Source organism: Anneissia japonica, unplaced genomic scaffold (genome assembly GCF_011630105.1).
Source record: "Anneissia japonica isolate Jap-2015-1 unplaced genomic scaffold, ASM1163010v1 scaffold287782_len627234_cov183, whole genome shotgun sequence".
NCBI lineage: Eukaryota > Metazoa > Echinodermata > Crinoidea > Comatulida > Comatulidae > Anneissia > Anneissia japonica.
The window spans coordinates 35,967-50,667 of record NW_022695201.1 but is presented as its reverse complement, the minus strand read 5'-3'; the positions used below and the strand labels follow the sequence as shown (position 1 = coordinate 50,667).

General features: G+C 33.8%; 2 protein-coding genes across 2 annotated transcripts in view; one reads left to right on the top strand and one right to left on the bottom strand.

Moving 5' to 3' along the window:
• The first annotated feature begins 894 nt into the window (after nt 1–894).
• LOC117101428 lies at nt 895–6,449 on the top strand. The gene is made up of 6 exons (XM_033241400.1): nt 895–1,076; nt 2,767–2,913; nt 3,954–4,009; nt 5,218–5,297; nt 5,508–5,593; nt 5,757–6,449. The coding sequence occupies exons 1-6, from the start codon at nt 938–940 to the stop codon at nt 5,798–5,800; spliced, it is 552 nt and encodes a 183-aa protein (XP_033097291.1). The 5' UTR covers nt 895–937; the 3' UTR covers nt 5,801–6,449.
• The window catches only part of LOC117101436 (cadherin-23-like), a gene marked incomplete at its 5' end in the record, with an annotated part of 44,215 nt that continues 35,963 nt past the window's right edge, over nt 6,450–14,701 (bottom strand). Inside the window, 9 exons of the mRNA XM_033241414.1 lie at nt 6,450–8,735; nt 9,432–9,492; nt 10,501–10,548; nt 11,191–11,238; nt 11,692–11,816; nt 12,214–12,271; nt 12,653–12,808; nt 13,427–13,515; nt 13,957–14,234. Coding sequence (XP_033097305.1) covers nt 7,671–8,735; nt 9,432–9,492; nt 10,501–10,548; nt 11,191–11,238; nt 11,692–11,816; nt 12,214–12,271; nt 12,653–12,808; nt 13,427–13,515; nt 13,957–14,234 — 1,928 coding nt within the window. The remainder of the gene's footprint in view (nt 8,736–9,431; nt 9,493–10,500; nt 10,549–11,190; nt 11,239–11,691; nt 11,817–12,213; nt 12,272–12,652; nt 12,809–13,426; nt 13,516–13,956; nt 14,235–14,701) is intronic.

Genomic DNA, 14,701 nt, shown 5'->3' with positions numbered 1-14,701 from the left:
TTATATCAATTGTCCCACGTCCTATACAGTTCATGTGCAAATTTAAAAATGCAAAGGCTGTAATCAATTAGAGTTTTCGTAAAAAAACTGTAAATTGTTTTGATGTGTATCTAATTGAAATTTATTTGAATATAATTTTAAAGAATTGGTGAGAGTTATATCCGATTCTACAAGACAGCACCATTTTGGCCTATAAACACAGTTTTGATGATGTCAGCTTTGTATATTCCTATTACCTACATGGTATTGTTCCCTCCAAATTACAATATTCATATATAAACCATTATATGATTAATTTGTCAGTTATTATCTACAAAAAATAAAATAGCTAGAGTAGGCCTAGGTTTGAGAATATTTACTGTGAAGTTATGGAACAAAATAAAAATAGGAAGACGGACCCAATAACGGTCCAGATTCCATTAGGAACTTTTTCAGTTAATCTGAATTTGCACGTAGTTTCTAACTCCTAAAAAATAATTGTAATATTCATTTTTGAGATGTGAAGATATAACATTTTATATCTATTCCTGTTTTTGCCTTCGTTAGTCTTACCTACTGTAGTTTTACCTGGTATTAATGCATGAATAATACGGATGATTGGACTTATTATATGATGCACGGCGAACTCTTGTTCAGGTCTGTATATATTTTCTTTCTGACTGAAAAAAAGGAACGACACATCAATTGTGGGAAGAATAATACAAGTATTGTTAGCTTAGATCGAATTCAACGTTGATTGTGAAACAGTAGGCATGAAGAAAAAAAAGCCCAGTGCTTCTCGTCTATTGTGGTAAATTGTTTGCAACCAACCGTTCACAGATCAACAAAACAGAATATTTATTATTGATTCATCAACAGTTTCGATCGATTGGTTGGTAGACACAAAAAGTTTTCCAATTATTTTGTGTGTGGGTGGCGCTCTTACACAGAGCAGCAAATGCAAAGCATCATGCAGTTGATAAGGAGGTTGTGGTCAAGTGAGGATTGCAATATTAGTCTTATTTTTATGTCATTTTGTCTATTTAGTGAAATTATTAACAGAACTTATGCACATAAAACAGAGGACGAGTTCGAAGGTAGGCCTGTGTGATGCGTTGCTTCTTTAATACTTCTAAGTTCAGTGTGGCCTAGGCCCTCGGTCTGTAGTATACCTAGGCCCTAGCTAGGGCAGGCCTAGCCTAGGTCAGGACTGGTAGGATAAGCCGTGGATATTGTTTCGACGATCTTACATAATAAATCCGAGGTGTTGAATGGTGGAGCTGGCTTGATCCACTGTTTGTGCAAGTTTCAGGTATGTATGCCATGCCTTGGCCTTGTCCTTGATACAGTAGTTTATCATGCTTGAGTTTTATTTTTAGGGTGTGCTGCTCTTGTACTAATGTTTTTAAATTTTGGTCTGTTCCAAAACTGGTAAGTGCTCCTCTCACAGTCATCTGCCTATATTATAATTACACTTTATTTCAAAGCCTATGAACAAAATGAAAACATGAGGCCCTCAATAATGCACTGTAAAATAAATTTAAAACATCGGAATGCCAATAAGCAATGTGTTTAGCAGCTGAGTTAGCCCTCAACCATTCTTACAATTAACAACACAAATTGGGTCACATGTATTTAGTATGAATTTAGTCTTCAAATATAGTAAAAAAAATATTTCCATAGCACCTATTGATTTGCCTTAAGTGCAAAAGAATACACAGGCCAACTTGTACACATGCCAACTCATACCATAGATGGCTTACCCACACAAAATTGAAAAAAAAAAATAGAAAAAAAAGAAGAAATTGACCCTATCAAAAATGCATTTGGGTACGAGTTCGCCAAAAGTCAAGTGTACGAGATCAGAAAACGTGAGTACGAGTTCGCCTAAATTTGTGTAGGAGTTTGCTAAAGTTTGTACGAGTTGGCACATGTACGAGTTAGCCGACACCCCTACAGAATATGGGTTGCTTAAATCTCAGGTCAGCTAACGACAGGTCACTCTTGGTTCGCACAATATTATCATTGAACTACATGATTAGTCTTTAGTTGTCTAGGGGAAACCAAAGGTCATGATGGAAAAATCATTGTCCTGGACAGTTAGACACTATGTAGACTTATTAATTTACATAATCATATGGGTCTAGACCTAATGATGTATGTCCGTAGTATTTTTGTGTATTTCTGTACCCGTATGTGTTTGTAATTAGGCCAGTCTTGTTTTAGTGGTCATGAATAATTGTTCTCTTTTATCAAAACTAATCACAATGTTTAACATACTAGAGGGTAAGTAATCAGAGCGAACACACCCTCAAGTTATTATTAATGTAATTAATTTTATACTGTATAATATAATTATTATTATATTATTCTGTAATCATATACTTTTATAAATAACTTTCTTTTAATGATCCAATTTTTATACAATTTTTAATGTTTTTAATCTTTTTTTCTGAATGTCTGTACAGTATGTATTTTGTTAATTAATATAATTAATCCTTTGAAGTTTTTATTTTTATGTATTTTTGTATCATTTAATTCAGTCCTCGACTGTGATTTTGATATTGAATAAAATAAAATGAAAAATGTTTTTAATCTGTAATTTAATTATATTTATTGCCCATTTCTACATCTTTTGTGTTTTTATATTGTAAACTTTGAGTGATTGTTTTGATGTGACTTTTTATTCATAGAGCTGGTACAGCTTGTGTTTTAATTTATTTAAAATTTCTTATTGTGTTGTCTGTGTTTAACTACTGCTCTAGGCCTGATAATTATTTTTTTCAGATGTGTTATTATGTCGAGCCTGTGGTCATGATATAGTAAAAGCAAGTGATCTGAAAAACATTCCCGCGAAAACATTTTTAAATAAACGTGAAGACACCGTTCTTGGAGTGCCTGATATTCTTGTCCAACTTCTACAGAACCCCAATAGTGAGTATTTTTGCTGATTTTGATGAAGTGGGATCTTAACAGTATTTTGCAACATCAGTGCAGTTGTAATGTTGATGTACTATTCATAATTTAAATGTAGTTGTAATCCTATAATAATTGGGTCCATGCAAGGCGCTGACCCCTGAGCCTCATTGTCGTAATTGTTCTTGTTACCAAAACTTTAAAAGCGTCCAGTGTCACCAATTTTGAACAGACGTTCAGGAAATTTTGTACACATAAACTAGAGGTGATTTACAACAAACGTTCATCGCCCTTTTTTAAAGTTGAACCCCAGGGTTCCCCCTACACCTACAAAACAAAACAGGGGTTTCAGCAAGGACTGTACATTACTGCCATTGCCACTGGTTGGTTAAGGATGTGTTCTAAAGAACTTAAGGTTGTGACTTGAAATCGTGTCTTGTATTCAATTTTTTTTTCTCCAATTTTAAGAAATTTTATTTATTTTTTAATTTTAAGATATTTTAATTTTGTACAAGTAAACATTATAAATAATATTTTTTTTGTACAAATAAACATTAATAATTATTTTAAAATTTCTATCTCATTAGCTGTTTAAAAAAAACCCAATATAAAAACTAGTGCCTGTACCGTATTTAAGCCTGAAGGAACGCGCGAACCTGGTGAGCGTTCGCTCTTGTTATAATAGAATATTACTTATAAAACCATGCAATTCATTGTATGAGGCATGGCATCCCAAAACCAGCATACTGTACTGTTGCCAATTGTTGAACTGAGTAATTAGCATATTCATAATAATGTGGCAGCATTGTGTACTTTAGTACAGAGAAGCTATAATACTTTTACTCATAACTTTGGCAATATAGTAAGTCAATTTCAGTAAATGACCCATCATTTTAAAGCTTACGATGTGGAGAATAAGAATAATGAAAAGTCTATTTTAATTTTTTTTTTTGGTCACTGATGCTGGTTTTGGGATGGCAAGATTGTTGTAGATTTTTCTGATTGGTGCGATCACTACATTAAATATCTCGTATGAACAAATTTTGCTTACATTGCAGGAGCTGCTTTTGAGGTTATCACAGCGAAGGATGCTCACGTAGAAGTTGATCCAAAAGTAATGCAACAAATTGTTATTATCAGTAGTTCAGTAATAATATTGTGGGTGTGTGGTTGTTGACGTGAGACAGCATGCATAAGAGCGGAAAGGATAATGCACATCTTCTATTTACCTCTTGTTGGAGACCTCACTTTGCCATCGGACATTAGGGAGATTTCGATTTGCGAAATGATGTGATGCTAGAACAGATTCACTCATGCATGACCGTCCTACGTTCTCGCAGCACAACATAGCTCTGGGCCAAATTGGATCCTAGAATCCAGATGACAAAAGATACGTTCTAGCATGGGGATTATTATTATTATTTATATAGCGCCTTTTCTTTGTAGATAGAAAGTAGTGCTTTTCCTTGATCATTGGGTCCACATGTTTAAATTTGCTTCTAGTAATCAGCGCAGGAGAAGGCAACCCCACCAGGTACCCATTTATACTCCTGGGTAGAGAGAAGCAATGCAGATAAAGTGCCTTGCTCAAGGACATAAGCGAAAATGTACAGCGAGGGATTGAAAACCCAACCTTAAGGTTGGGAGACTAAACGATTCCCGCTGTGCCAAACCGCTTTTTAACTTTTAACAGGATGACTTCTTAGTGATGTCATTATGCTCGAGCAGTCGAAAACTCCCTATTATCCAGTGTCATTACTGGGTCAGGCCCCATTGACAACAAAATGGAAAATCTGACACGGTAACAAAATAACATTGGGTAATCTAAAATAGTAACATAAAACTATTCAACAGGAATATGCTGTTGGATTCGGATTTGGGGGTGGATTTGGCGGGGTGACTAGGCCGGCCCCGTGCCCTCCACCCTCTTTGGGAAAGTTAAAAAATGTGGCAAGAAAAGAAAAAAATTGATCGCCCATAATGCCTCAGAGGTTATTTTCGGCAGTCTATAAAATAAAAATTTTACGGGGGCATGCCCCCAGGGTAGTTTTATCTCAATCTGCCTCACTTTCAGACACCTGGATCCACCCCTGTACTGTACAGTTAATTGCTTGATTTTTTATTTCATGACATGTAATCATAGTTCAAAGAATAGACATTCAATACCTGGTACCAATATCAATTTGAACTCATATATTATATTGTGATTTGTTTTTAGTTGGCCTGTCAAGCTTACTTCATTTATTGTGCCTGAATGGGTTCTTTTTCTTCTGCTTTTTTTTAAGTTTATCGCACAGTTAGAATAAATAATTAATTTTTCAGGTTTACCGGTCAGATTCTTGGTTTGAGGACACAGCGTGGCAGATAACCCGGTGTCCACGATGTCGTTCACAGATTGGCTGGTGAGCAAACCTAATAACGAAATAGAACTTAAAATTGTGGCACTTCTGCATCACCTTACCTAATCATCATTCGCCGTCAATTTCCCCCACCTCCATTTTAAGACTTCTAGATACACCATCAACAATATTGAAACAATAATGTATTTTGAGGCAGATACATGTTTTTATAGTGTTTTTATTATTCGTTGATATTTTTTATGTACTTATTAGGAAATACCAGCCTATCGATTTTGAAGATGAAGATGATGAAGAAATATTTCATGGCCTAATTTTAAATCGTCTTGTCCATGAAGATTGTAAGTTTTATTATTATGTATAAGTATGTACAGTATACTGTACATGTTTGCATCTTAATAAGCCTATATTCATCCTTCAATTCCTGATATAAATGTAACATCCTCAGATATCTCTCCATATGCTTTCCACCATACTATTTACATATATTTTTTGTTTACTTAGATGCCAATGCTGTTGTTTTGAAACACATGTCGCATCTTAGCTGACAACATTCAACACACTCTGGACAGAAAACAGCTAGTGTGGTGCAACTCAATTTCATTCATTCAAGCCGTCAGTATCTTGAATGCTTAACAATGTTGCCCTGAATTTGTATTCCGTGTACCCAAACCCTCAACGTCATGAATACCTTGCAAGGTAGCCCTGAATCTGAATTCCATTTACTTGTGCTCTCAACATCACTGTGCTATATGCAAACTAGCCCTGAACATGTATTGCTCTATTCACCCACTTCCTTAACATGAATTTCTTACATTGTGTTGACCTCTACCTAACAGAACACTTGAGGCTCACTTTGTGAAGTGTTTATTTTTTCGTAAAAATCTTGTTTGCTTATTCTTTCTGTATTCAATACTTATATTTAACAACTGGAATAACAAAAAGAAAAATTTCAGAAATATTTATTGATTGTATTTATGAACTTGTGAGATGGAATGTTAGGTTTATCAGATTTTAATCCATTTGCTATTTATGGGCTCTTCCAGATGCAAATCAAGTGTCTTTAGTATAGTATACTAATTGGTTTATTTTATCTTAGAACACAAGAAAATATTGTTTTTATAGAAAATATGGAAAAACAGTACTGTATAATTATGTTATATTTCGTTTTTATGAAATAAAAACAAGTGGACTATCTTTTCATCTCATTTTAAGTTTTTTATTAAGTGAGTTACTGTATTCATCAGAAAATATTCAGCCTTGTTAAAATATAAACACAAATTTAGTTTTACCAATATATAGGCCTACTATAAAAATATAAAAAATATTAGTAACTTTATACATACACCATATCAGTCATTCCCTTTACCTTTATAAAAAATATATCGCATATAAATTTGAAATCCTTCAGTCCTCCCAAAATAAAGTAGAAAAAATAAAACTGGACAGGATTTTTCACTACTGCAACTTTAGTACATTTTCAAGAAAATAAATATTTGTGTATTATGCAGTACAGTAATTGCAAATCACTATCATTATTTCAGTGGTTACAATTTCATAGGTAACACAGCTCATATGTTTGATGTACAGAAATACATATTAATTTAACATACACCAATAATTTATGTTTTAATAGAAATTACTTTGGTAATACTCCATTTGGTTTCTTTAGAAACTGGAATGAAAAATGAACTTATGGGAAAATACAGAGACATCTAGTGGAGTAAGTTATACTTTCCCCTTTCAATCAATCATGGTAACACTACTACATGGAACTACAAATAGAAATGGGGAAAGTCTTATTTCAGCCAGTCTCAACCAAGTCTTACACATTTACTGTAAACTCCACTATCAAAATTTATGTGACAAATTTGTGAGATGTGCCCATATATGGGCAAAATGAAGTAAATTACACCCAAATATGGGCATATCAATTTTGATTTATTACGAGATATATTCAAGCTGGATCAAAAACTTGAATTGTTCAATACAGTGCAAACAAAATTGTGGGTCTTAGTAAACAAGCACCATTTCCTAAAAAAATATTACTTTTTGCATAAATTTTTGTTTGATCTGGGTAAGAATTACTGTAAATATACTGTCTCTACAAAGCTTAGTGATTTGTGCAATCTCAAAATGTTTGCGTTTTACCAGCTGATCACAATACGTAGGCTTTGGCAGCCCTAAATACCCAGAATACACAAAAAGGAATATACAGTATTTGGTGTGGAGAATATACAGTGTAGCAGAAACAGCACTTTTTCTTTAACGTAGGAAAAATATCTCGTACATCCTTATTGTTTAAATACTATACTTGCATAGCTAGACATATACTTTACTAATTAGCAATAAAAAAATTAATATTTTTTTAACAAATTGCATTAAAAAATAAAGTTATGATTACCATAACTGAAAGATCTATTGAAGATCGGAGTCGCTGAAGCTAAGTCGATCTTCCTCTACGTTGTATGCGTATGCATATCTGTCTTTTGGATCATAGTCCTCATCAGATGATATGTCGTGAAAATGCATGTTCTGAAGCATCGACGTGCTACCCAGGTTGTTGCCGACGTAGGTTGCAGGTAGCAATCGTGTTGACGTTTCTTCAGTTCGTGTATATTCTTCGTGGACAGAACTGCCATCTTTGTATGCGCTCCTTTTCTCTACCCTGGTCTTCAATGAATTGTTATGGAATCCATTCGGATGTTGTACTAAATTTGGTTCACTCTTGGCCGAGAGGAAGCTGTCATTGTGTGCACTTCCTTGGTCAGGAACATGGATGGTTGACGACTGCTGCCAATCACTTGACAGAGGAGTTTTTAAGTGTGTACTCTTCAGAACTGTTGGACCTTGATTGCTAGGACTTCCAACTTTAACAGTAACAGAGCCCTGGCTGAACAGGGAGTCTTCAGAATCAACCCTCTTGAGATTGCCTGCCGAATGTCTTGTTGATCTAACACCTGTGCCACCGACATCTAAATAGTTACCAAAGTTACTGTGCGAGGAAAAAGAGGTGGTTGTAGATACTGGGTTTATGTTTCTGATGGCTATATTCTGTTGGCCCGGTATGTGAACACTGGCTATTCCGCCATTCTGTTGGAGATTTTGTTGGCTTTGGACAAACCCAGCGTTTTGTTGAAGATTCGGTTGGCTATGAACAAATCCAGTATTCTGTTGAAGATTTTGTTGACTATGAACAAATCCAGCATTCTGTTGAAGATTCTGTTGGCTATGAATAAACCCACCATTGGTCACACCATGAAAGCCGCCATTGGACACACCATGGACTCCCCCCACAGCAGCAAATGTGGACAACCCGCCTGCGGCGGATGATACAGCGATGTTGCCAGTGCTCACTGACTCTCCCAATCGTTCATATCCTCTGTTAGCGTAGCCTCCAGCTGAACCACTCGGTGTGATGAACGATGTCATCTGGATCTGGCGATTGTCTTTCATGTCATTGTCCATGTTCAATGTAACCTCCTTGAATGTCAAAGATTAAATTAGATTTTGATTAAATTTTAACAATTGAAATATAATGAATCATAATTATTCTACTGTCTACTAATTGATCTGTGATTCCTATGACAGTCCACATGTATTAGTACTAATAATAACATAAATGGTTTTAGTTTTTATAATAGAAAATGTACAAAATTGTTTAATATGAATTAAATTAGTTCATGAAGCAGTGACAAAAACTAGCAATTATAACATAATATCAATAATAATAGTAATGATAAAAATTAAGAATTGCTGATTTTGTTTCTAGCTTTCAGTTCAAAGTTAGAATGAGAAAAAAGTAAAACGCCACATATATTACTATTTCTATATCCCTACATAAATGCTTGAATTGGTAAATAATCAATTTAATAATGTAGTAAAAACATTTCGATTTCGATCTTAAAAATGAGCGATTCAATGTTTTAATTCTTTAGATACAGTTAATAACCAACATTAACAAAAATTGTTTAAGTTTGTTCATTATACAGTGCAGGATATGCATCCTATGATTATAAGGAATAAATTTAAACCCATGTTACCTATTAGTTTCAATTTGGACACTGTTACCCAATCCCAGCTGTCGCAATTAATATCAGTAGAGTAGCTTAGATATATGGCAATATCACTTCATATCAATTTTGTATCAACATATTCTAAGTATCTAAAGACACTTACCTGTAGTTCATAGAGATTCTTTTTACCTCTATCGGCTTCATCACTTCCTATACCAGAGTCACTACAAAAAAAAAGGTAATAAAAAAAAATAATCATTATTTAACAACATTATGTTAAATATTTATTAAAATCTACAGCAGACATTATATACATAACAGAGGTGGAAGAACAGCTTTTCCCATTCACAGGAATTAAACGACATACCCTCTGATAACCGGTCGGTTGCTTGATCAACAATGCTATGAAGCAAAACTAGTTTAATATTTTGACTTTTCAATATACTACACATTAATCCCAAGGTATTTTATGATTTGATTAAATGCCATCAAATTATATATCACATAATACCAGGCCTGGAAAAAATGTTTGTGCCTCCAACCATGGAAATTGTTTCGATAAAATGAGGCATGTCGTGGCAAAATGGTTAAGTTGTCGCACAGGCTAGTATTGAGTAAATGACCTATAAAATATGGGAGCTCAAAAAATTGCCTAAAAATTCAAATTTGTTTTTCATTATAGATCCACAGTTTAATGTCTGATTAATCATGTACCAAAGTATTAGTTCTGGAAATGGTCAACAAATTGTTTATTTAATGTTATTTTGATAGTTCATTCTATTAAACAATGTATGCACAAATAACTTTGAAAGGCAATTGCTCAAAATCATGTTTATCTTGATTCTAAGAGTACTGTACTTTTACTTTCCAATAACTTAGGCTTGAAATGTCCAATTTCAATGAATGACCCCTCATTTTAAAGATCACATACTCATGTATCTGAAAATACCAATAACTTGAATTTCAATTTTTGCTACAACTTGGCCATTTTGCCACAACATGCCTCAAATGCCTGCTAGCACCAAAATGTATCTGTACACTGTATAGCCATGGTATAGCCCAACAGTTTATTTTTTAAATTTTTTCTCCCAAAATCCCTCCGGGACATTCATGTTGCCTCCAACCGCCGGTTGTGCACTTTTTCCAGCCCTGCATGATACTAAACTATGTATATAGTTGTATTCAGAACTCCACTTGTTGTTGACTACGTTAAAAACAAGAAAATAACTTACCTACTCAAGACATCCATACCATACTCATCAACCTTGCGAACCTTCTTCCTGTAAATTACACAAATCAATTGTGATGTTGGTTGTCTATGACTGAGATACTTACCTGGATAAATCAACTAATTGCCTTGTTCCTAAAATCTGGAACACCCCTCAGAAAAAATAGAACAGTCAGTCTTGGGGCATCATGAGCAATTAGATGGTTTATCCAGGTAAGTATTTACAAAATGAACAAAAAAAGGAAAGATTATTGAATAATGATGATGAGTGACAGCCATCACCATCTTTTGTCTTTTTTTAACATCATCTCAACACATTACGTGACATCATCTCAACACATTATACGACATCATCTCAACACATTATACGACATCATCTCAACACATTATACGACATCATCTCAACACATTATACGACATCATCTCAACACATTATACGACATCATCTCAACACATTATACGACATCATCTCAACACATTATACGACATCATCTCAACACATTATATGACATCATCTCAACACATTACATGACATCATCTCAACACATGACATCATTTCAACACATTATATGACATCATCTCAACACATTATGACATCATCTCAACACATTATATGACATCATCTCAACACATTATATGACATCATCTCAACACATTATAGGATACTGTCAATGAAGAATACTCCTCTACTTACCCTTTCCAGTATGCCAAGCGATAATCTTCATTCTTAGCCACTTTTTTCCTACAAAAAATAAAATCAAAAGACAAATAAGGACAGACTTGAAAACTGCAACGATAATACTTGTTTGGGAATTAAACAATTCAGACTCTGGAGTAGGGGAGGGATTTAATTTTATGGATAAAATATATCAATCAGAAAGAATACAATTGTAATCAGCAAAAACCTGTCACAATACATCTTTGTTGTTTAAAAAACCTTTGGGTTTTTAAAAAAATACACAGTTAATGAAATATTGTAAATAGAATATATCAAATAATTTATACAGCACTAGTAAACTGATCTATACCGTACCAGTACTACAAGCACAGAGATAATGATCTACAAATATCCCAATTCAAAATTCAACACAACTTCACCATGCTAAGCAATTTAACAACCATTTAGCATTTAATTTTATGTTCAACTCTTTTTTGGTATCTATATGGAGTTTAAAGTGTAGTTGAGTTGACATACCTTCTAACACAGCAACACAGGAGCAGAGCTGCAATGAGGGCAGCTAAGAAGATGAGGATGGCAAGGATGAGCCACATCCACTCAAAGAATCCCAGACCACTTCCTCCGGTAATCTCCGAAAGCGCCTGTGCAGGAATATATGTTATAAAATCACACCAACAACAGAATAGGATATAGATCAACACAGATAGATATATTTTCAAAAATTCTGATGTTGCATCACTAATTTAATAATTTAAAATGATATGGCAGCTAAAAAAAATAATGAACACGTTACAAAAACAGCAAAAAACATCCAATATTAACGAAGGTGGCTTTAAAAAAATTGCAGAAAAAGGGCTGATTTTCAGCGATTTTGCACTGTTTGGTTGATACAACGAGTGGATATTTAAACAAAACAAATTGTATTGACTACCATTACCATGAACATCAATCAGTCATTCAACTACCCTTTTCATGAACATTATTAACAGTTTTCTAAATAAAATATATCAATAAAACTATAACACATAAAATACTCACATAATATTCACTAATGCTGAAAAGTTTCTGAATTTCATAATAGTTGGCTTGGATTAGTCTGAAATTATTGAAATTTATTTTAAGTGAGTTAATTTTGTAAACGTCACCTAATCAACTAATACAGTACTTCTAATAATGGATTTTGATACTAAAATTTACTATCTACATCTTACAATAGACTAAAGGTACACAAATGAGATGAAGAAAGATGGAAAAAAGGACGAAAAACAACATATAAAGAAAAACTAATATTAATAGAAACAAAAATACTGTGGAGAACATCAAACACGAAGAGAAAGGAGCGTAACAATGAATTGAATAAATTATATATGATATATTGATAAGTAGATCATCTATGAGCTGAAACCAAGATAATTCACAACAAATACCAACATCATAATAATAACAAATTCCAACATAATAGTTAACTGATACATACTTGTCGATCTCTGCCCCATCTTCCACTGCACCTGTCTGTTCATTGATCACATGGAATGACACCTGTGATTGGTCCAGGTGGGCCACACCATCTGCATCAATGTAGGTTTCAATGCTGTCAATTACTGCCATGCCACCTGTTATGTTAGACAGCAGCCTATGTTTGGAAGGAAGTTAGCAGAATGATATAAAATTGCTTTATTCAGTTACTTTCCTTGTGATATAGACTATTATAACAAATAAATGTTGTTAAGTTCTGTATAAGTATAATATTTATTGCTATCCATAAAAACAAAATAAATCATTTCAAAACACGAAGGAATACGTCGAAAATGAGACAGATTTATTTACCATATCTTGTATAATAATAATAATATGAATAAGTATGATAAAATAGCAGTTATATTAATATTACTCCTGTACAATCCAAACCTCTGCCCAGGTAGCTGAAGAGAGGCAAATGTACATAAAAGTGTCTTGACCAAGATCACAAGTAACGTGACCAGGGTATTGATCTTGAATGTTAGTCTTATAGAGTGCTTAGTGCAAAACAATGCTTCTAAGCGCTTTACAGATAAAAGACCTGTCAATCAAAAGCTTAACACTATACATGCTGTGCCACATTTCTATAACATACTTTGCAGTAAGTCTCAACATGAGCAAAAATATCTTAAATTTTTTAGGGTGAACCCTCTACTCTGGGACTGAATGACAAGTTACTGTTCTCTTTTAAAACAAAATGAATTGTTAAAATAGATAAAGATGATGTACTTACTCAGTGAGCTCCACCTCTTTGCTTCTGACAACATCCACACTGGCATCAACAATCAGTATGATGCGCTCACTTTTCTTCAGAAGATTTACCTAATTTTAAGGTAATCACATTAAATAATATACTTCTATTAATTTTAAACTTATAAACTCTCGAAAATTATCTGATAATAAATATTGTATTTCAATACAAAGATCATTACAAAAAAAAATGGTCTGTTGGAATCCACTGTGCCCATTTACTGTTCTGAAATTTAAACTGATAATTCAAAATATCTACAAAGAGTGCGAGTCATTCAAAATGTGCGAAAGCAAGTTTCTCCAATTGCAGGTGACAACAAATTATCACTAGTTCTTTTTTCTCAGTTACAGCGAAAAGGGAATGAGGATGATAAGATGGTGGTTAGCATAGCTATACTGCATGATGGCACGGATGATTACATTATTCTTGAGGGGTTTTCTAGTTAAGAAGCCACTGGCAATAGTTGACATTCAGATACACCAAATAAACCTATGAATTCAAACAAGTAATACCTGAAGAACAGACATGTCTTTAAGATCTGTATTTGAAGCATCTTCAGCAAGAAGACCAACTTCAAAATAGCCTGTCTTCACAGATGTCAATTCCTTGTTCAGAAATATCAGCCCTGTTGCTCTATCAATACTGAAATAATTCGGAGCTTGTTGAGGTATGGAATTATCAAAGATGATGCTGTAAGTAAGGTCATAAAAGATGGTCTCATCACCGACATCAGCGTCCACCGCAGACACACGGATTATGGATTTTCCCACAGTAGCATCAATGGCAACAGCTGTTAGGATCCAAAGAAGTTCATTATTGACTCTTGTCATTCTAGTAGCTAATGTGGATATTATTAAGGCTGTGAATATTTTTCCGACAACCTCCAAGCGGTTGATTGGTTGAACTGGCGTGACCCTAAACTTAAACTTCAGTCTTGCTATCTTAATGCACTACGGCATGTCAGAAGAATATCCATGGTGTATTATTAATTGTGTCTGAGCTCCTTGAATAGCTCATTTTATAGGACTTTTTTTATATAATACAGAATCAGGGCACGTTTGAAAGAACTCTTCTTCCAATGTATAATCAGTGACAAATGTTTCTGTTTTATATTTTAAAATATTCTCGGCAATTTAATGTTACATAGAACAGAACACAAGTAAAATTAGCTTCCAAGTACCGTATTGTCAAATTGAAAGACCCCATTGGATGCATGGTGTTTTTATAACTTTCATAAGTTATCCTTACATCAGGTAT